This window comes from Hemiscyllium ocellatum, chromosome 3 (genome assembly GCF_020745735.1).
Source record: "Hemiscyllium ocellatum isolate sHemOce1 chromosome 3, sHemOce1.pat.X.cur, whole genome shotgun sequence".
NCBI classification, from domain to species: domain Eukaryota; kingdom Metazoa; phylum Chordata; class Chondrichthyes; order Orectolobiformes; family Hemiscylliidae; genus Hemiscyllium; species Hemiscyllium ocellatum.
The window spans coordinates 46,925,709-46,949,512 of NC_083403.1; the positions used below are offsets into that span (position 1 = coordinate 46,925,709).

Consider the following 23,804-nt stretch of genomic DNA (forward strand, 5'->3'; position numbering starts at 1 on the left):
AAAGTCATATACAAAATTACGAAAGTGAGGACTACAGATGCTGGAGATCAGAGTCAAGATTAGAGTGGTGCTGCAAAAGCACAGCAGGTCAGGCAGCATCCGAAGAGCAGGAAAATCAATGTTTCGGGCAAAAGCCCTTCATCAGTCATATACAAAATACCCTGCAAAGACTTCAACAAACATTATGTTGGACAGACTGGCAGGAAACTAGCCACCAGGATACACTAGTACTGACTAGCCGACAAAAGACACGCCCAACTATCACTAGTATCCTTACTCACAGACAATGAGGGACACCAGTTCAACTGGGACAACACATCCATCCTGGCACAGGCTAAACAAAGACATGCACGGGAATTCCTAGAGGCCTGGCATTCAAACCGGAACTCCATTTAAAAAGCACATCGATTGGGACCCCATTTACCAACCTCTCAGAAAAAGAACTGGAGGTGATATCTCCCACCACAACAGACCAAGACTCATAAATAGAAAGCAGGACAGTACAATAGTGCTTCACTGGAGGCTTACTGATGATGTTACCCAGCATGGCGACAAAGCATCTGAGAAGGAACCTTCCAGCTCAGTGAGCAAACTTACAACTTGATAATATGTCACATAAAAGATCAACATTTTAATTGTGGAAATGTTTTCTGATGAATTAATAAAGCTAATCTCATGGCTAAAAAGGGTAGTGTATATTTCTCACTATTGAAACTGTAGTCTAATATAATAACAACGTGTACATATTTAATCTTTTCCCATTACATCTACGTTTTCACCTCAGAGCTCAGCTGAGATGACAGTTCTGAGGTCACTTTGTTTTGCTGGGAGTTTTACAGACTCTTGCTTGCAAGCAAACTGCCTAATCATTTTATAGATGCTTGACTTTATTTACATAGCTGATCTGAACAGTCTGTGTGAATACTTAGAGAATTTAACGGGGTCGTGGCTGAAATCCAACTGCCAAACTATTGTACAAATGGACTATGCAGCTGGTTTAAAGTTTATATACTAGAAGAGGTTTTCTGCTATTCATTGGTAAAGTTCGTAAAGTAGACAATGGGTAAGGTGGGAGAGATTTGGGAGTGGAGAGCTTGTTGTAATAGCAGCCCAGAGGGAGACAGAGCTAAATTAGCTTAAAAGTATTCACTAAACCATAGAGGCCAATTTAAAGACAGCCTGGAGTAGGTTACTTTGACATGGAGATGAGTGGAGATTATGACATTTCTCTGATTTTTCAGGTTATCTAGGTATGTGTTTGTTTTAGGTGTTGCAGATTTAGATCTAACTGAGTTCTGAACTGGGTTCAGATAGCACATATGACCCCAGACAGTTAGGCCAGGAAATGTTCTTGGAAGCCATTGATAGTTCAATGTAACTGAGAGTGGGGTGAAAGAAGTCAACAGGCAACATTTGCTTTACTAAGCTGAGGAAAGGCAGAACTCAGAGAAATTCAGCGACAGTTTAGTGAGGCTAGTGCTTTGATAAAAGCTGAAGTTGTGCCAAACTCTTGGGAGCAGTCTCAAGACTCCTGGCGAATGTTGTCTCAGGAAAAAGATACTGAAATACCAAGATGTGAGCAGTCATTGAGGCAGTCCAAGTTGGAGAGACTTTGTATGAGGCTGTTTCCAAGGCTATATATTCTAAAAAGAAGAATTGGAATCCCTTGTAAAGAAGATACAGTTTGGAGATGTTTTCTCAATTACACTGTTGCTAACATCTGGCCAGGATCTGTCTTAACTGCATCGACTGTTTAAAGTTAGTCAATGTAGGGGAGCAGGAAATATTCAACCATAGTTTGCTAATCCAAAGTTACTCATTTTATATCTGAGGGTAAGAATCTAAGTTGTACACATGGTGTATACAAATTCAAACTGCAGATTTAGAATTATTGTCTTATATGCTCAGTACAGTACATTGTTTTAGCCATGATCACCTATGTGTATGTTTTTTGAGGTGCATTTAATAAAGACTTTTTTTAAGGAATTTCTATGCAACCTAGGAATCCTGACACTTATTTTTTAAGCCTTGGCTCTTCCACACATTTCATTCTTTAAAAGATTATGGTCAATCAAGTCAGACCACTGCCAAGCTTGTCCACGTTCCCATACCTCCCCCCCCCCACCCCGCCCTCCCCCTGCCAACAATCTACATGGCACATCAGGAGAGTGATAGAATAAGGCTCTCAGGATCTGATAGCATTGATAATCAATGTTAACAGTCAAATCCCAAAGATGTAGATGCAGTGGTACAAGAAGTGCACCAATGACCTCCCAGGAGAGGTCAAACTCCATAAATACATTTCAAATGTCTTATCCCACTAATTGCACAACAAACTTCATATACTGCTCAACGTATCATCATTCATTACTTACTGCTGCAAGCCTAAGCTTCATTTTGGAAGCTTTTGCACATGCTATTAGCTATTTAAATTCAAGCCACATCTCCCATATGACACTACATCAGTGATAGCCTTACTTCTCTCTTGCATTACAAGACAGTATAATACTGGACCCAGCAGGATCTGGGAGACAATGCGTCTGCATGTCCTCACCCCGATGGAAGAGACACTGCTGTCCATCACAAAAGCGACAATGGCGCAGGGATAGGTAGTTATTGAGATGATAGCAGCAAGGCTGCCTCCTACACACCCCACCCTCTCCACCCTTCAGATGTGAACCTTGGTGGCAATGTTAGCCTTAGAGAGTGTGGGGGCAGAATTTGGTGAGCATCTCACTGTGATAGCTCCACAGTTGGGCACACAGAAACTCTCCAGGTCGCTAGCACTCAGTGACCAATACCATCTCAACCCCAAACAGGACAGGACCGTGTAGTGTTGAGCATCAAGGATGTCACTACACAGCAAGGCACAGGAGCAAAAGGCAGGGCACACGGGGGAGAATGGCCCTCAGTGCCCAGAAGCTGCAGCAGTGCAGACAGTCATGTGGGCAGTTCCAGCACCCTCAGGGTAAACTGGAGAAGTGAGTACATCAGCATCCCATCGCCTCAGCCACTGGTCCTCAGGACACAAATGATGGGACAGGGAGAGGGGAACCCAGTGACAAGTGCGAGTGTATCCTGCTCCCATGGAGACATGGCGCAGCCAGGAGGCATGCTGCTGGAGGACAGACTACACCCAGATCCTTTAGAGATCTCCTCTCAGACATTCATGAGCTGGCTGAGCTCCTTCATCTCCAACCTTTGGAAATTCATGCTGAGGGCGGGGCACTTGCATTTGTAAGAAAACCTCTCAGCAAACAAGGCAAGATGGTCTCTCAGGTTACCTAACTGAACCTCCAGGGCTGACAGACTCCATTTGCAAGCAGGTTCCCTTCACCCAAGCTACAGAGCTAAGGAGGACACTATGACACAGTGGCAGACAGAGGAGGAAGAGTTATTGACGGCTCTTTTGGTGGCATGTGTGACCAAGTAATCTACATTATTTGGTACATTTTTAAGAATTGCACCATTTGGACTCATTCTTGGTTGTTGTCTATTTGTGTCAGCACAATGCATAACTTAATGGCCACATGAGATATTTGTGTTGAGAACCTGCTGCAGCTTATGGAAGCAAGAGGCATATAGGGGTCAATAGGTCCTGTTGTCACCATCGTTCCTCATCCTACAACACCCCTGTTCCTTCCCTGGCCTATGTGTTCAGGGGATTGCTGTCAATGTGCAGAGGAACCTCGCTTATCTGAATGAGATGGGCAGGTATAATTTTGTTTGGATAATTGATTATATGGTTGATTGATTCAATGCCTCTCCTCAGGGCTTGGAGTTCCTGAATTTTCCTTTTCTCTGCTCTGCTTGTCTTGCTCCCTCTCTCTGTCTCAAGGTTTGTTTCTTAGCAGAGACACACAATTGTGTGTAAGGGACCTGCGGTATTGCCGAGATTCACCCCACCTCTCTAGCCTCAAAGGGATTGACATAGTGTGCATTTGCCAAGTTCGCTTCCTGTTCAGGAGACTAGGCAGCAGCACACCGTGCGCAATTCCCCTTCTCCCCACCCCACACCTCTGTCCCCCTGCATCCACCTCCCCACCCACAACCCTGTCAAACCCAACCCTGGGCCCCCTCCACTGCCTCCCCCACACACCCCTCCCCCATCCGCTCCAACCCCATCTATTCAAACCCGCCTGCCCCAACCTGTTAGAGCCCCCCCCCCCTCCCGGTATAGGGGAATGTTGGAGAGATCATCTGATACTCGAGGTTCCTCTGTAGATGGTCAGTGCTCCCCGTGGCAGGGAGGAACCCAGCAAATAGGGAGCTGATACATCAGGATTGCTAGGGATCCCATAGGTTTCTGTACACGATAGTGGGTGTGTGCATACTCATGTCTCCCTTTTAAAGTCCCTACTTTGCAGGGTGTCATTTCCTCCACCCACTCAGAGTGTAATCAAAACCATTTTCTTCCCCACTGTGCACTTTTGATTTCCAGCATGATTCAAAGTAACAGTATGTGCTCGTTGGTCACTGGCTTTCAGCCTATGCCTCCATGTGTCGTTGACCTGTGAAGAGCTGTCAACCCTGTCAAAATATGTTTTATGGATGAGATTGCTTTTCTCCACTGAATGTAGAGTACAACATAGAACAATAAGTAATAGCATTTTTTTTCTGCTCTGTGCATAGGTACTAGATGAGTAGGTGGGTAGGTAAAGTGGGAAAATGGAGTACTGAAAGCGTGCACTAAATCTACCTAGGGGTATGAGGAGCCAGGGAGATGAACAGAGGAGAATAGTATGTCTTAGAGGATATAGAAACCATGAGAAACGTATAGAGGGTCTTAATTAGCATTGGTTGGGATTGATGCAGCATAGGGAGCATGCGGGGGTGAGGGAGATGTGAGGGGTGAGCGGCTGGAGAAATATTTTATATTTTATTCTTTTATTTTAATATTTGGCCTGAGTGCTGGAGGCCCAGTTCACTTCAGGAAAATGCAACCTCGTCAACTCTTCCTGAGTCTCCTGGCCTGATGAGAAGTCTGGGCTTCCATATCTCCTGCTGCTAAGCAACGGACCCATGAATTAGTGTCTGTGCAGTGGGCTCCTATTCAGCATGCAGTAGGTCAAATAGACAGTTCACAATGTCAATCAGTGCATAGTCTCGTGTGGGATTGTCCAGCCTCACAGGAGGTTAGAATAGAGGCAGGCAGGGTCTAGATATATCAAGTGAACAGCAAACTGGTCTCTTGACTGTGCTCCTGGGAACGGGGTAACTGTTTACAGCCTCATTAACAGCATTTAAAAGAAGACACTTTCAGTTGGACTTCACTTTCCTGAAACACCAGGAAGCAACTTACGTGTCTGGTGGCTGACACCAGTCAAGTTGAGTGCTTCTCCCTGCTTGGGAGCCAGTTATAGGCCACCCTGTTGAAGGCTTACCCCCACTCAAACAGAGATGGCCCATCCTTTTTAGAAAGATTTGTGAGATGGCAGCTCCGTGATGAAACCCCTTTTCTCATCCATTGTAGGCCAGTGCTGCTCTCAAGCTGTAATGCAAGGCTTCTGATTCCCTCCCTAGCTTTAAGAGCAAAACCACTGCCTTTAATTGGATTGGGAAGTGGTGAAAATGCCAAGGATTGACTCTTTCTACTTCAGGTCAGGATTAAGACTTGGAAACAGTCTTAATATTGTTTTCTGCTCACGGAGAGAAAATCCAGCTCCAAGTGTTAGCACAAGCAGCATGGCTTTTAGTGGAAGTGATGGTTCATGACTTTGGAGGATGACCTTGAGCAACTCTGGGCCTAGATGGCCAACTCAAGATGGTCTAACAGTGATCTGAACTAGCTGGCTGAAAGGGCATAGCAAGGCGAGATGACAAGTACTGCATTTCAGAGAGGGGATAGCACATTCATCAGCTTGGCACAAGCTCCTCTTCCCAGAGCTGTGCCTCAGTAATATTGATTGATTCCTGAATTGCTGTGACACTCTGCAAGTTTCTATGAGAACTGGTATCTGCTTCCATCATGGCAGCAGTCTAAGCTTCTATGGCAGCACCCATACATTGAGTGGTTTATGCCTGTGCTGCAACGAGCACGGAGTCATTGGCTCGTAGATGTTGCATAAATTGTGGTCAACTCCACAAGTTGTTAATGGAGTTAGCAGCCTCTTCCATGCTCTAAGTTGGGGTCTTGGTATCCAGGTTGTGTGAGTGTGGTTAGTGCCAGGCTGGTGCATTCTCTTTGACATCACGTAAAGTCTTTCTGGCAGGTTTGTCAATGCCATAAGCATTCAGTGTATACCCATCACCCTTTGTCTGTAGCTTGGCCCACTGAAGTATTCATCTGTGTCTTCTGCAGCAGGGTTCATGGTTGATCCTTCCTCAGAGTGAATTGGCACCTGCACCTGCTTCCTGCCCTAACTATTCAGTACTGGTGTCTCGACATGTGCTGAAATCATTCTACCCACTTCACATACATCATATGTGAGCTAGTGTTTTGTCATTATCATTGGTACCATGATGCCTTTCCATGACTGCCTGATCAGGCTGCACTTCTACAAAAGGTATAAGGTTAAAACTGGATGGCTGAGTGGTCTTGGGGCATTGTCCATGGTGGAGGAGACAGAGGCCACGTTTACATCAACTGAAGCTTGTAAATCAGAAGAGAGTTGGGATGAAATTTGGAAAGTGGAATGCAATGAGGAAGATTAGGGACGGAGATCCCATCACCGACGGTTTCAGGCCACAGCCTCAATATAGCTGCTCCAATGATAACCAGCAGGGTCTCCTCTGAAAGGGATTTGCATGTCAGGAAGTTAGTTCCTTTTCTGATTGTGAACCAGTGCAGCAAGAGGGAGAGGAGTCCATCAGTGAATCTGATGCAGTCTGTGTGAGTGATGGGGCAATGATGGTTACACAGCTAGCAAAGCATTCAATCTGTGAGATATTATATGTGCTTGCAACAGTGCTAAACCTTTGAGGGTTAGGTGCAGCTATGAGTATTAATTAAGAGTCCTGACAGAGAGACAGATTGTAGGTGAGTGCTGTGTTGTGCATGAGCTGGGGTTAGCTTGAAATTGTTGGGGTAAGGCATTTGAAGATGGATTCACTGACCTTGATCATGTGAGGTCAGTGAGTGTTTCTGTGGCACTTCGTCATGGCTTGTCTCTTTGGCTTCTACAGCCATAACTACCTGGTGTCACTGCATTCCGAGAATCAGACTGAAGGGACTTCTGATCCCGTGCAGATGGAGAACTGTTCTCTTTCTCTGCATGTTTCCCACTAAGGTTTCCAATGCATTGTTTAAAAACATTGGAGCATTTGTGGCATTTTTCTCTATTGTAGTAAGTTGTACAATAACCTCCATAATGCATCTCCTCTTTAAGTTTGCAGGTTAACCATAACTGGTGCTAGCATGTCACATTTTTGAACCATCTGCTGAGGTTTGTAGTTGCTCAGCATGATGGTTACTGTTGACTACACACTCTGACATTATGATGGGCGGCAACTATGCATCGCAAACGCTGCCTCCGTTTGTGGAGCCTGACCATTTTTGCTTCTCTTCTCTCTTATTCACCAATGATGATCCACAACTTTTCTCCAGTTCAATGTATGAAAGACAAAAGCCATCTTCTTTGCCCCTCTGCCTCCAATTTCCAGCAGTAATTCCATACCCTTTCCCTTTTATTTTGAAAGAAAATTTTGAGCCTGCATTTGTCAGCAGAGGATCCCAGCTATCTTCCATTTTGGTTGTTGTCCAGTAAAGTTACAATGGGTGAGCTGTACAGGCTACTGGCCCTCTAAAGAGACTTGGCAGCTGGACCTGTCACTTGTTCAGTCTCGTTTCTCTGATTCTGGTGCTTTCTGTATCTCCTTTGCTTTTATCTCACCATTGGCAGCTGTGATGTCAGTAAGCTAGACCATACAGTCTTGACTTGCCTTCCCAAAGTGTTCTGGTTTTCTACTTCAATCTTCTCATTTAATGTTCTCTTTAAAATACATTTGCTTGACTATTTTGCCACCCCTACCAATATCTCCTTTAGGTTAGTGTACTATTTTGACTGAAAGGTTGAAAGGTAGTAGGTGTCAATGTGGATTTGATGTTAAAGTAAGTTCCGCCATGATCATGCTAAAGCATGGAGCAGGCTCTCCGAGTTGAATGGTCTGCTGCAGCTCCTATTTATCCATAGGTCAGCAACCCTTTCTCCGGAAACCATAGGACCAACTGCTTTTCAGATGAAGGATACTTTCGGATTTCAGGACACACTTACCTTGCCCTCTAAGATCTTTTACTCATCATTTTACAACTGAAAGCCAATTATTCATTTAACTCTTGGATTTGTTATACCTTAGTCTGTTGGGAAATGGATTCACATTATTTTTATCAAATACTAATGGTATTGTTAAGCATTTTCCCATTAACTCCCCATTCAGTATTTTTCATCTCCATTTGTTGCTATACTTCCCACTTACATCCATTTGGGTCTGTTTGAGCCCTTTGGAAAATAAAAACTTCCTTTGTTGCAAAAGGGTCCTCTAGATGCATTTGGGAAAAAAAAAGGCTTTTAGATCTGACTGGGGCAAGCAGAGTTTTTTTCAGCATGTCTACAGATCTATGCAGTCTATTTTCAATAAAAGACCTTTGGTTTCTAGACCTTTTTGGTTTTTGGACGTGTGGATAAAGGATGCCCAACTTGTGTTCATAAACCTTTGTAAAATGCCTTTGGCTTTTAAAAAAAAATCATTTATTGGATGTAAGCATCACTGGCTAGGCCAATATTTATTGCCCATCCCTCTGCCCTTGAGGAAGTGGTGGTGAGCTGCCTTCTTGAACTTCTACAGTCCATTTGGTGTAGGTACACTCATAATGCTGTTAGGGAGACAATTCCAGTGACACTGGAAAAACAGTGATATATTTCTAAGATGGGACATTCAGTGGCTTGGGAAGGAAGTTGCAGGTGGTGGTATTCCCATGCATCCCTTGCCCTTCTAGCTAACTGAATTATGGGTTTTAGAGGTCACCTTCTGAGGAACCTTGGTAAATTTCTGCACTGAAGGTACAATATAAATATGAATTCTTGTTAATGTCACGCTGATCTTCCATTTTGAGGCTAAATGTCACGTTTATGGTCCTTTACCCTCTGACTGTCCGCTTCCACTGAAATACTGAAAGAACTTCTCATTGCTGTACATTGTGTCTGCAGCTGCGCTCTTATTTTAGGTCTTTTTTCACCTCTTTAACATGTTACTATATGTTTTAATACTTTTCCAAATGAACCATATCTTTTATCTCCCTGCAAGGATTATAGATGCTGTCGATTCTCACTTCATATTTGATCTGTTTATTGATCTTTTATGGTGGAAGTTCTTTTAGTCAGAAAGTTTTTTCTATTTTTAGTTATGTGCATGTCCTGCAGACTTGATACCACCCATTTAAAGATGTTCTGTTTGTTCTTTACTGTGGCAAAACTGAACAGCTTCACAGATCAATTTGCCTCTGTTTGTGCCTGAACTTTTCTAAATTCGTTCTTTTAATGTTATCTATTTGGCTGTTTATCATAGCTATTTCTGAATCTCAAATTCTGTTCAATTTATTCATTCTGTAGTCACATTTGGTCAGGATTGCTAGACTTCTGTGTGGTTTTAATACTGAGTTGAGATGAACACTACCTCTTGTAATGTTCTGGGGCACCTAACAGTCATGTGGCTCATTTACATCTGACTTGTGACTCCTTGGATCTCCCAACTTATACGGAGTTATCCACTATAATAACTTCTCTTACTTTTTGAAAAAAAAGTTTCTTCATAAATCAACTCTCTTTCTTAGTGGACTATAGGTTACCCCTAGCATCATAGTGGACTGTTTCAAGTTAGTGATGGCTTTGTTTTTCACCTGCAGCAATCTGTTCTGTATTTTTCTACATCCTACTCGAACACCAATTTTACATCACAGATGCATAGCAATACATCTTGCAGTCTGTCTGCTTTATACTTTTAAACTATTTTCAGATCTGAAATTAAAGCAGCAAAGCCATACTGTCCAATCTTCATAGTTGAAGAAGCACAAAATTAGGAAACAAACCATCCAAACTCCTCACAGAAAATCACGAGGAATGTTTCTACACGAATTGTGGTTTACCTTGTCTAGTTCAGGCCAGAGTCACCACACCAAAGTTAATCTAAAATTAAACTGTTTACTTCACCCATTCCATGTTAAAAAAAAGTTAACCTTTCTTGTTCTTTTGTCTATAAAAACAACTTATCAACTGGACATTAATGGGGACAATTCTGAGGTGAAAGACTACAATGCAAAATCTTTTCCAATGTAGGAACACTGTCCTTCAACTCCAGAAATCAGGTGGCTGGATTTCCCAGTTTTGAAATGTGATAGAACAAAAGTGGAATGGTGAAACAGTAATGGAAAGATGGCCTAGACACTAGTATTCCACTTCCATTCCTGACTCTCACGATTTTCCTGAGGTTGGTGGGATAGTAGGGTTGGAGGTCAGAAAGTTGCCACCATATTTGTCAGTGACATGTCTTGAACAAGTGATGAGGGAAGCTCATTAGGAGCTGACCTTCTGACCTCCCAGGGTGATCATTGGAGTGGCTGACCTTCAGAGGTTCTCTGAGGATGGCCAATTGCAACTTGGCAGGAACATGGGCAGCAATGCTGAAACAGTTTCACTTATTGCAATAAAAGTGAATATCTGTACTAAAAATGTACTGAATGGTAATAAAAAAAATTAGTAACCAACCTTCCTAAACCTTATAGCAATATAACCTTATATTTGGCTTGTCCGCTTTGAACATGTTGATCCTGTATTAACATTCTTTATTAATACCACTCATGGGTGGTAGCAGTAACAATGGCTGACTATTCAGGTTGGAACATTCCCCATGTCCCAGAACTTCCACATCACAAATTGGATAGAATGCCCTTCCTGGGATCACTTTGGAGTACTCTTCTCTAAGTACCTGATCCCTTGAAAATTGTGCTTCATGGCATGCTGGAGATAAGGTGATCTGAAATCAAACCCACCTCTCGATTCCCAGTTCCAATGGAGAAATCTGGCCCTGGGAGTTTATTTGAACAAAATAAAATGGAGTGAAGTTCCAACTCCAATGTGAAGGGGTTTGACTGCCTTTTACCTATCCACCAAAGGGCCCTAGAAATAAAAGTCTCACACAGAGTCCCAAGTGAATGTATAACTGGAAATACAAGAATGCTCTGTTATTTAAGGAAGTTAAGGGGGTTGCAGTGCTTCAACTTGGTCAAACTTCAAAACTTGGCTAATTATTCTTAATTTACATCAATGATGTAATGCAGTTTATATCAAACTTTTCAGTACCATTATTTTTCACTTATGTGTAAACAAGCACAAATTTTAACAGATATTTAATCATAGGAAAAATATTAAAGTCACATGTGATGAGCATCCTATAGAAGGCAACATCACACTTATTACCTACCTTTAACTTCTGTGATGAATACCAAATTTGCAATTTTATTTTACAGCTGTAATCTTTCAAGCGTAAGGACCTGTATATATACTACCAACAGAAATATGCGTTGTGGCAGCATATTTCAAAAGAATAAATGGTCCTGCTTTAGAATGGAAATAAAAGGCTAACTCAGAACTGATACTTTCTTATCATTATGATTATTTCCATAATTATTTATGAGCATGTACCAGATTAATTGGTACTACTTGTGAGCTGTGCCCAGTTTCAAAGTTGAAAATGTCTCTGCTTTTTAGTCCGAGCTATATGTAAAGACAGACGTGTCTGCACAGAGGCATGCCTATAAATTTCCTCCTTTATTATTAATACGCTGAAGTAAAGAATAAACATCAAAGAACTTTCAAAAGCAGTCATAAAGAATATGAACAAAAGCAGTAAGTATGGAAAAGTAACATTTCCTATCACTTACCCGCTGTTCCATTTGATATAATTGAGGTGTTACTCAGGTTGGCCTTGTCCAGTTTTGAGCCAGCAGAAACATCACTACTGCTCACTCGATTATGCGGACTTGCTAGGTCCTGCATTTCCATAGACCTGTCAGGACATGAAAATTTCTTTCATCACAATTATAAGTAAAATATTCAATGTACAGGAATATAGTTTTTGAGTAGCTCCCAACACTTCAAAAAACTCATGTTACCATTATTACATTGTGATTTAAAGACTGTAAAATGATCACTTTGGGGTTAATTTGCACAATCTTTACGTAACTTAGTTTACTTGTTTCAAAACAGAAGAAAAAAAACAATTTGTATCGCGCATTAACCTTTACTGACATGGTTGTGCATATTAGGACCTTGCTAAGGCACCACTTTGTTGCCCAAAATACATCTTATGCTCCTTTTATTGTATCACATTTCATTCATGCTGTAGCTGTAACAAAATCCTAGAGCAGTGCTTTCAAACGAAAGCATTGATTTCTACTCGAAATTACGTCACACTGGCATGTGCCATGTCCTTGAGAAGAGACAATTTACTCATCTGAAGTCAAAATAGAGTTTTTGCACTATAAATGACCAACCTTTCTAACTAATGTTCTTTAGAAATCAGCTCAATTTTCAGAAGCCTAAAAATAATTAAAAAGCCTTAATCCTTTTCTTTAAAAATAGTCATAATTAAGTAGTACATATATTTTAATTGTAAAACTAAGTTAAAAATCACTTAATAAGAATTAAAAACACTGAAGTACACTTTAAAATATTAAATGATTTCCAAAAGTTTATCTCTTGGTGCATTTGATTTTTCAGGAGTCAGGAATACAGGTACAACATATGTAAAGAATAAGAAAGCTCTATGCATTCTCTAGTCTTGTTTTACCAAATGTGCAGGGATAATCGGAGATTCATATCTAACTGACATCGTTGCAAATTTTCATTGCCTTTGTGTAAATGACAGAAAACAAACTCTCGTGACTGGAGAAAGATGGGATGGTTGGCTTGAATCCAATGCCAAGTGGTTTCATTTGGTTCAAATATTCCCAGTACCTTGGAAAGGACACAACTCAAATTACTCTTACAAGGTCATCTTCTGCACAAATTATACAAGGGCTTATTGAGAATTAAAATGAAATTTTACAAACTGAATTCTTAGTTTGGCTTCCATTTAAGCTGTTGATGACACCTCGCATCACTGCAGGGAGAGTAGACAACCCTTGCAAAGCCATGGGAGCACCCCACCTGTTGCTCTCTGGCAAGAGAAGAAAATGTACTCACCTCTCATTGAAGAAAGCCGCAGTGACCTCCCTTAGACAACAGGGTATGGAACCCTGGGAGATCTTGCAAAAATTGCCTTCATCAGTTTGGAAGCAGACTGCCATCTCAAAGCTCACGGTGATGATCATCAGCATAGCTACTGGTGATGAGGTCTTTGCTGTGTTCTGAGGCTGCAGTCATTGGCTGATTTCAGTGAGTGCCTCATTAACAAAGCCGAAGTGTTTGCCACACATTTTCCTGTTGAGTTCCAAATGGGATATTGGATCCATGAGCACACAAGGTGGGTAAGGCTTCCTCCTGTGATCCCTATGCATTTCTCCGCTTCCAACCATGAGCAGCTTATCTTGCTGTGTGCCACCTCTGCTCATTCTTCCCATCATGCTCCTGGCCAAAGCAGGTGAACCTGCTGCATTCATCTTCAGGAGAAAGTGGTTTGAGGCATACGTGTCAAAGTCATTCCGCACTGGCCATGACTCTTCTTGTCGACATCAGTAACTTAAGAAATGCTTGAAACAAGGAAACACTTCCACAATGCAACAAGAGTCAGAGATATCAATTGGCAGCTAAGCTGTAGCCAGCAATTCATTTAAACATCACCTATGGGCAAGTGCCTCTTGTTGTTGCATGCACCTTCAGTTGTGTGAAGTTAGTAGTAGATGTTAACTAAAGCACTTTGTTTCAAAACGGCAGCAAAGTCATCAAAATGGTGTCATATGCTGATTGATATCACAACCTCTGCTTTCTTCTGGCAGACACTGCCTACATGTACTAATGTCGTCAACAAAACGGCATCTGGAATGGCTGGATGTGTGCGGGAATTCCATGGATGCCATACTGGAGGCCAAGTAGTTGGATGCTATGGAACCAAATTGTATAACAATGGTCTCTCATTTGTCCCTTCTAGGAAAGAGGGAAATTGAGATTTGCTACAGCATGTAAAATGGGGCAACTAATTAAATGACCAAATGTTCCTCCAGCCAGTGGAGTAGATGAAAATAGTACCTACGACTGAGGAAGAAGCCACATCAAGCAGGACATATCAGCCTTGGACAGGATTCCCAGGTTTTCTGATTAAACCATTACTGCAGAATTACAAGCCAGAAGATCAACTTCATGGCAACCAACAGCAGCAAGGGATTGGTACAATCATTGTGAATGGCTATTATTGGAGCAGCCAGTATAATCTCCAACACCCAAACTACAGCTACACAGTACAACATGAGGTTTAACAACTCATAGGATTGGCCAAGGTAATTGTTATCTCTGCACACCATGTAACATCTTAACTGGATATAAAGAAACCCTCACGATTCAAAGGAAATACTCCAATCAATAATGTACTTTGTTGGTTTCATACTAAATTCGAGTCTAAACTTACATTGCTCATTAGAATTACTGGGATTATTGGGATGCTGAATGAAGAAGTTTTAAGATATCTAGAAGCTGACAACTCTATAATTACATGTTAAAAAGAAATGCGAATGCCAAGCAGGTTTCTCAATAATGCATTGTCTCTTTAAGAAGGAGACGTCTGCAAAAACAAAACAACTGACTGGAGGAGGAGCATCAATTTAAAAAGCTTTGACTGCGCGCACAAATAATGAATTTTAAAGTAACAGGTCAGGATACAGCGAATGGGAAAGTATCAGGATCAAGATGGGATGTTCAGCAAGAGAAGTAAATCCATGGGAACATCACCACCTAGAATTCCCCCTTCAAATCATTCTTGTATATCACTGATCCTTTAAATTTTATTTTAAATAAATTCAGCACTTCTATTCCGCTTGACAAAGTGCTCAACCTTACGTTTCTCCACATTATATTCCATCTGCCCTTAACCTATCTATATCCCCCTCCATGTTTTGTGCCACCTTCATCACATCTTCCCACCTATTTTTGTGCATTCTACAAACTTGACTGTAGCGTATTCACTTCTGTCATTCAAGTTACTGATAATAATTGTGGCTCCAAAACGGATTTCTGTTGCACTTTACCATCCTGAAAATGCCTCCTTTACACCAACATTCTGTCTTCAATTAGCCAATCTTCTGTACATCTGTACTACTCCAAAATTGTTATCTTATTAAGTAGCTTTACGTTCGGTACCTATTGGAAATTACATCTACTGTTTCCCCTTTTCAATTCTGCTTAATTCCTCAAACAAATCTCGTAAGTTTGTCAGGTTTGATTGCATGATTTCCCTTTCATGAAGCTATGTTGACTCTGCTTGATTATAATATGTATTTCTAAATAGAAATTTATATTTTGAAAAGACTCAAATATTTTTTCCCTATCACAGATATTAAGCAAACTGGCCCATAGTTATCTGTTTTTAGTCTATCTCTTTTTGTGAGAAAGGAGGTTACATTGGCAATTTTCCAAACCAATATGACTTTTCCAGAGCCTAAGGACTTGTGGGAGATTACTATCAGCATGCTCACTATTTGAGTAGCTACTAATGATAAAGTGGCGTAGATTCCAAGGCATGATTTTACAAATTGTACGTTGAATGCAATTCTGCTGCCGCTGATGGTCCAACGTGCCTCATGAACAAATAGTTTTGCATTGCTAGATCTGTTTAATGCCTGTCTTATTTAGTTTGATGGTCCTGTTTACAATATGACGGATGGTATCCTCACAAAGACAGGACTTTGTCTCCATATTGACTACGTGGTGATCACTCCTGCCAATACTGTCTTGGAAGAATGCATCTGTGACAGCTAGATTGATGAGACAAGATCAAGGAGATTTTACAGTCTTCTTTTCCCTCCAGACAGACTACATGCAGAAAGGATGTTTTCTCAGAGTCTACTGTGACATTGCCAGTTCCAGTGCCTACTTTGCTAACAGGTGTGTCCTCCAGTTTCATTTGTTACTTTACACTTAGTGACAGTTTAATACAACTGATGGCATATGAGGCTGAGATTCAATCACATTGCTGTAGTTCTGGAGTTGTGTAAGAGTTACAACATGGAGATAGACAGCTGACCCAAATCAGCCTTTCTACCTCTGTATTCACAACACAGTAAAATTAAACTGTTGAAGACCCCATAGTCACTTCAATGGTTTCTAACCCAGACCCTTGAACAACCAATCCCAGACTTTGGTCATAATTAATTTCCAGACTCTGGTTTTCATTATCTGAAACAAAAGTCTTTACTAATTATTCAATATCTTTATGTACCCTCATCAGAGAGAAGATTAAACAACACATTACCTAATTAATACTTTAAAAGAGAAACCTTTGTTTTCAGCACACATTCACACATTCAGACAGACAAACAAACACAGATAAGGGAGAAGTGAAGGGAAATAGCAAATCTGCCCAGGTTACATAAATGGCTTTCATGATGTTTTGTTTCAAAGGCACAATTCTTGGTTGTTTTGTTGGAACTGCCAATCAGGATCACCTTCTCAGTTCGCTTAGACAAATGCAGCAATACTTCCAACTTAAATTTCTACTCAATGGAGGTAATGTGGTGGATTAGGTAGGGAGCTTTCAAATCTTTATGCTGTCTTGTCAGCAGTGAAGATAATCTCTGCTGAAAACACAATCTTCCCAAGGCCTTACTTACCATTCAACAACTGCTATCTGCTTAAACATAGGGTGTCTTCCAAACTTGCTGGAACCAATACCCAGGTACTGACTTCTTTAATAACCAACTTCTGCTATCTGTTTAAACACAATGTGCTCTTTGTGGGGGTTGCTGTGTCTTTTGGAACCCTTTTAACCAAGACTCAGTCCCATAGGGGCCAGCACAGCGCCTCAGTGGTTAACACGGCTATATCAAAGCACCAGGGACCTGGGTTCATTTCCAGTTTTGGGTGACTGTCTGTGTGGACAGTCCCTAGACTTCTCCCTGTATTTACATGGGTTTCCTTTGGGTGCTCTGGTTTCCTTCCACAGTCCAAAGATATGCTGGTTAGGTGGATTGGCCATGCTAAATTGACCATAGTGTCCAGGAATGTGCAGGCTAGGTGGATTAGCCATGGGAAATACAAGGTTACAGGAATGGGTTGAATCTGGATGAATCTTCGGAGGATCAGTGTGGACTTGATGGGCTGAATGGCTTACTTCCACATTACAGGGAGTCTGTGTATTTATGCAATTAGCTGCAAGGCCTGACCTCTTAAACAAACAAAGCTTGGTCTGTTCTTTTCCTTATACCATAAGTTGTTTCAAAGTCCATAAGTCATTCTCAGCTGACAATTTCAGTTCACAGCTCCGAACCAAAGTCGGTAAAAGAATAAAAATAATTAAAAGTCAGCAAGGGTTCAAACATAATGCAGACCAGGTGATGATGACAGATATCCTTCCCTAAAGGTCATTTATGACCAGCTTTTTCCACTAAAATTGACAGTATTCTTTTTAATATTCATTCGTGGTAAGTGGACTTTGCTGGTTAGGTCAGCATTTATTGCCTATCCCAGTTACCCTTAAGAAGATGGTGGGAAGCTGACTTCTTGAACCACTGCAGTCCTTCAGTGTACTCAAACCCAAAAAAGGTTACATTGTTGCCATTAAGCTAGTTTTTAATTCCAGAATTTATTGATTTCAGGTTTTAATATCTGCTTCGATAGAGTGTGAAACTATTTTGAAAAAACATTAGCCTGAAGTCCTGGATCACTAGTCCAGTGACATTTTCATTTGTGTGACTTGCCATTAGGGATGCCCCTTACCATTCCACAGCATTCTATCCTTTTGAACTGATGTATATGTATGAGGATGAAGCCTGTTAAGTTAATAACATTTTTGACTAATGTGTCTTAGAAAAACTATGCAATGCATATCAACTGGCCAAACAATATTTGATATATTTGCAACAACCAATGAAAACCAGAGTAGATAAAAGGCCAGAACGAGTCATTTTGTTGCTGGGGACAGAACGTTATTATTCTTATCTGTTTCTGGGGAACTTTAAAAAGCAAAGCTCACTGGACCTTATCAAATCCCAAAAGGTCAATGATGTGGATATGATAGTGAGTTCTCTAGGTCTCAGAAAATTTCAGCGTGTATGCCAAATTAAAATGTTGAAATGATTCTATGCCAAAGAGGACTGCCAGAACAGATGTATATTTACAGTAGGGACTGAAAATAAAATATTAGGTGAGATAATATGGAGATGCATTAACTGTTAAGTGTAATATTATGTCATCTCCTTGAAAACCACCGACTTATGAAAGTTATTTGGCTTCATAATTTGATTTGTGTACTCCAATCAGAAAAAAATGTTTTTTGCTACATATGATGTGAATATAATGGATGTGTTTGGGGAAAAAAAGAAGAAAACAAAAGATATAATGGATGTGTTACCCATAAAACATCCTCATAGAGTTAGTTCAGAGATATTAGCCAAATCGTGGGAAGAGCTTTAGAACACGACCGACAATGGTAATATTGAGCTGAGTCACTGGATTTGGAGATAACTGCTGGTTGTAGGTTTGCTTGCTGAGCAGGAAGGTTCATTTCCACACATTTTGTCACCCTACTATGTAACATCTTCAGTGGGCCTCCAGGTAAAGCACCTGCTGATAATTCCTGCTTTCTATTTATATGTTTGGGTTTCTTTGGGCAGGTGATGTCATTTCCTGTGTTGATAGGAATTATCAGCAGTGCTTCACCTGGAGGCACACTGATGATGTACTTAGGGTGACGTAATGTCTAGAAATGAGCCTTCCCAGCTCAGCGAGCAAACCTACATACAGAACCTCAACCTGAGCTACAAACCTTCTCAAAATTTGCTTGGAGATAACCTGCTGTGATAATGCTGAAACCAGATGGAGCATAATGTTATGATCCCAGATGATGGCAATACTGGATGATTGAGCAGAACCAAGCTTGACAGGCTACAAGTGTTATTTTTACAATTTCTTTACCATGGTGGGCACTCATTAAACATATTCACATGAGACTGCCAATGTACTTTTAACAAAAACCATCATAAAAATGTTTTACACCAAAATGAACAACAACAAACTCTATTGCACTACACCAAGAACAAGTTGAAATGGTCTTGATATGAATATCAGAAATAAAGATTGCACTCTTTTACCCTCAACAACTTTACCAAAACTAAGCCTTCAATGAAGGACAACCCTGTTTCCACTTCCAAATCCTTTATTCAGGTGGCACAGCTGAAATGGGTTACTTTTCAGCAAACATTTGCTTTCATTTGATATAATTTCTTTAGTTAATGTTTCATGCTGAGACCCTTATACAAGTTACGAATATGTTTCATCTATTTCTTTACAAGGGTTCCTTAAACCCCACTTTCACGGACTTCTGTTTCTAGATCTTTTCTCTTGCTGATATTGAGCCAATCATTCTTTATACTGGATGACAGTTTGCAGAGACTGCCAAGCCGTTACAGCCTTCTTTCTTTATGAATATCCTAATATTTTTGTCTGAAAGAAGCCTGCACATCCTAAATTTGTGAATGGTTGTTTCTCACATAACTTGTTGCTGTCCCTGTCTCCTATATTGCAGATAACCTCATCCCTAAGAAACAATCCAATTGTTTGTCATTTCTTCCATCTTTGTTTCCAAGGATCTTAATAAACATTTGAAAAAGCTCATAAAAATGAATTTTCAGACAGTGCACTGAATTAAAAATGCAACTAAAACTATGTTTCCTCTTCTAATACACACAATACAGCAATACACATCAAACGTGAAGCTATGTGTGGTTCTGTCCACTTTGGAAATGTGGAAGTCATGAAAAACAATGGGGTCATAACTCAAAATAAAGCTAAGATGACTAACAAAATTAAAAAGACAAGTCCAAAAGTTTTGAGTCTTAATGTGTGTTAAAATTGCAATAAGGTAGATGAATTAGCAACACCAATAGTTGTGAACAGTTATAATATAGTGCTAATAACAGAAACATATTTGCAGAGTTTACCCAAGATAAGAAATGAACAGCCAGGGGTATTCATTATTTAAGAAGGACAGATAAAAAAGTAAAGGATTCCAAAGTTCAGATTTTTTTGTTTAGATTGTTTTTTTAAAAATGAAGCTGCATGTAAGTTTATATACATGTCTAACTTCATGGATGATGCCCACCAATTAAATTAGTACCACTTGCAACAATTGAAGCACTGTAAAATTATTAATCATAAAACTTGGAAGACAACTTACAGTTCAACATCCATGTTAAACATTTATGTTCATTTATGCAAAACATGTGCTTGTAGGTAGCACTTGAACTACTCATTCTCAATTACAATTGCAATGGTTGTATACAAGTAGGTCATTTAAACATTATATTTTGTTATTATTTTATATATACAAGATTTGATCAGGCAGTTTTCAAGAGCTATTGTTGCTTATGCACATTTCAGTGCTACTCCAAGTACTGCGTAACCATCGGAGATTAGAGTCATAGAGTCATTCTAAAATAATGATACTTGAGTGGAAATTTTGACATTCACATGTTTTTGGGGTATTTTGCAACAGATGGGATGTTTCCCACAACTTTAAATGAATGTGACAACAAAAAATAGGTCAATAAAACATATGGAAACAGTGTGATAAACTGCAGCTATCAGTTCTGACAATTATTGTGCTACTAATTTTGAGATAGTCAAGATAAAGCATCAATCCTCCCACTTCCTTCAAACTAAAGGAGTTGCCATGGGCACCCGCATGGGCCCCAGCTATGCCTGCCTCTTCGTAGGATATGTGGAACAGTCCATCTTCCGCAACTACACTGGCACCACCCCCCACCTTTTCCTCCGCTACATCGATGACTGTATCGGCGCTGCCTCGTGCTCCCACGAGGAGGTTGAACAGTTCATCAACTTTACTAACACCTTCCATCCCGACCTGAAATTCACCTGGACTGTCTCAGACTCCTCCCTCCCCTTCCTAGACCTTTCCATTTCTATCTCGGGCGACCGACTCAACACAGATATCTATTATAAACCGACTGACTCCCACAGCTACCTGGACTACACCTCCTCCCACCCTGCCCCCTGTAAAAACGCCATCCCATATTCCCAATTCCTTCGTCTCCGCCGCATCTGCTCCCAGGAGGACCAATTCCAACACCGCACAGCCCAGATGGCCTCCTTCTTCAAGGACCGCAGATTCCCCCCAGACGTGATCGACGATGCCCTCCACCGCATCTCCTCCACTTCCCGCTCCTCCGCCCTTGAGCCCCGCTCCTCCAACCGCCACCAAGACAGAACCCCACTGGTTCTCACCTACCACCCCACCAACCTGCGCATACAACGTATTATCCGCCGCCATTTCCGCCACCTCCAAACGGACCCCACCACCAAGGATATATTTCCCTCCCCTCCCCTATCAGCGTTCCGCAAGGACCACTCCCTTCGTGACTCCCTCGTCAGATCCACACCCCCCACCAACCCAACCTCCACCCCCGGCACCTTCCCCTGCAATCGCAGGAAATGTAAAACTTGCGCCCACACCTCCACACTCACTTCCCTCCAAGGCCCCAAGGGATCCTTCCATATCCGCCACAAGTTCACCTGTACCTCCACACACATCATCTATTGCATCCGCTGCACCCGATGTGGCCTCCTCTATATTGGTGAGACAGGCCGCTTACTTGCGGAACGCTTCAGAGAACACCTCTGGGCCGCCCGAACCAACCAACCCAATCACCCCGTGGCTCAACACTTTAACTCCCCCTCCCACTCCACCGAGGACATGCAGGTCCTTGGACTCCTCCACCGGCAGAACACAACTACACGACGGCTGGAGGAGGAGCGCCTCATCTTCCGCCTGGGAACCCTCCAACCACAAGGTATGAATTCAGATTTCTCCAGTTTCCTCATTTCCCCTCCCCCCACCTTGTCTCAGTCGGTTCCCTCAACTCAGCACCGCCCTCCTAACCTGCAATCCTCTTCCTGACCTCTCCGCCCCCACCCCACTCCGGCCTATCACCCTCACCTTGACCTCCTTCCACCTATCCCACCTCCATCGCCCCTCCCCCTAGTCCCTCCTCCCTACCTTTTATCTCAGCCTGCTTGGCTCTCTCTCTTATTCCTGATGAAGGGCTTATGCTCGAAACGTCGAATTCTCTATTCCTGAGATGCTGCCTAACCTGCTGTGCTTTGACCAGCAACACATTTGCAGATGTGAAAATGGTAACCAATTCTAAGCAAATAAGTGCTATTTGTTCAGCTTTCATTAATGAGCTTTCAGGAAGCATTGCAACAGTTTTCCCTACTTAGCATGGAACTCTTCTCCTCATCTGGAGTTCATTCAATAATGCAGATGCTAAACACATGCATCTACGATGTTTATTAATAATATTGCTGAATTTGAAACATAATTGGTTTAGTCCTGCCATTGCCTGAAAGAGCTGCGCGGGAACAGTTGGGCTTATAGTAGGTGAAGCACTCACTCCAATAATCAACATGTTGTGTTCATCACCACCTTAAGTGGAGTTGCATGTAGATGCAGGTACACTTGCCTTTATTGGTCAGTGCACAGAGTATAGGAGTTGGGAGGTCATGTTGCGGCTTTACAGGACATTGGTTTGGCCACTTTTGGAATGCTGCATTTAATTCTGGTTTCCCTTTTATAGGAAGGATGTTGTAAAATTTGGAAGGGTTCAGAAAAGATCTACAAGGATGTTGCCAGGGTTAGCAGGTTTGACCTATAGGGAGAGGCTGAATAGGCTGGGGCTATTTTTCCTGGAGGGGCAGAGGCTGAGGGGTGACCTTATAGAGGTTTAAAAAATCATGAGGGGCACAGTTAGGGTAAATAGGCAAGGTATTTTCCCAGGGGTACGTGAGTCCAAAACTAAAGGGCATAGATTTAAGGTGAGAGGAGAAAAATATAAAAGGGACTCAAAGTACAACTTTTTCATGCAGTGGGTGGTTCTTGTATGGAATGAGCTGCCAGAGGAAGTGGTGGAGGCTGGTACAAAGACAACATTTAAAAGGCATCTGGATGCTTACATGAATAGGAAGGGTTTAGAGGGATATGGGCCAAATGCTGGCAAATGGGGCTAGTTTTATTTAGGATATCTGGTTGGCATGGACGAGTTGGACTGAAAGGTCTGTTTCAGTGCTGGACATCTCTATGACTGTACGTGATGTTTGGCCAGTGGGCACTTTCAAAAGCAAAACATCAGACTATTGAAAACTGTTACTCATTTTCCAGAGTCTAAATCAAAAAAAACTCCACATTTGATGTGTCAGTGAATGACTGTAAACAAAAAAGACAGCAAATAAATATAACATTTTTAATACAAATAATCTTCATAACTTGATGCTGTTTTGATTCTGAATGAAAAACTTAGTAGATTCCACTAAAGGGAACAATTTGATCTGCTGTCACAAACTTATACATATTTGTGCAAATTTACTCTTTTGCTTTATTTCCTGAAACTTGCTGGTCTCAACTTGATAATCAAATTATTTGGATGAGTTACGACGTGTACCCATGGCCATCACATCCTGAGTTGGAACTTGAACCAAGCTACCTGGCCCAGTGGTTGGAACACTGCTGCTTTGCCATGGCACTTCTTTGACAAGTTAAATGGCAGTTTCATTTCTTGAAAGATACAAAATTAATAGTATTAAAGGTTAAGTCCTGCTGGTTTGGTTTCTGATGCTGACACAAAGATAGTCTAAGCGAATGATCTTGCC

The 23,804-nt window shown here is 41.5% G+C and overlaps 1 protein-coding gene across 14 annotated transcripts in view; it reads right to left on the reverse strand.

The window, feature by feature from the left end:
- Positions 1 to 23,804, reverse strand: part of eya4 (EYA transcriptional coactivator and phosphatase 4) — a 545,404-nt gene that overhangs the window by 171,562 nt on the left and 350,038 nt on the right. For 12 of the 14 annotated variants that reach the window (XM_060849764.1, XM_060849776.1, XM_060849771.1 and 9 more), the window contains one exon: positions 11,876 to 12,000. The exons of the other annotated variants lie outside the window; for them this stretch is intronic. In XM_060849764.1, coding sequence (XP_060705747.1) covers positions 11,876 to 12,000 — 125 coding nt within the window. The remainder of the gene's footprint in view (positions 1 to 11,875; positions 12,001 to 23,804) is intronic. 14 annotated transcript variants of the gene reach the window in all.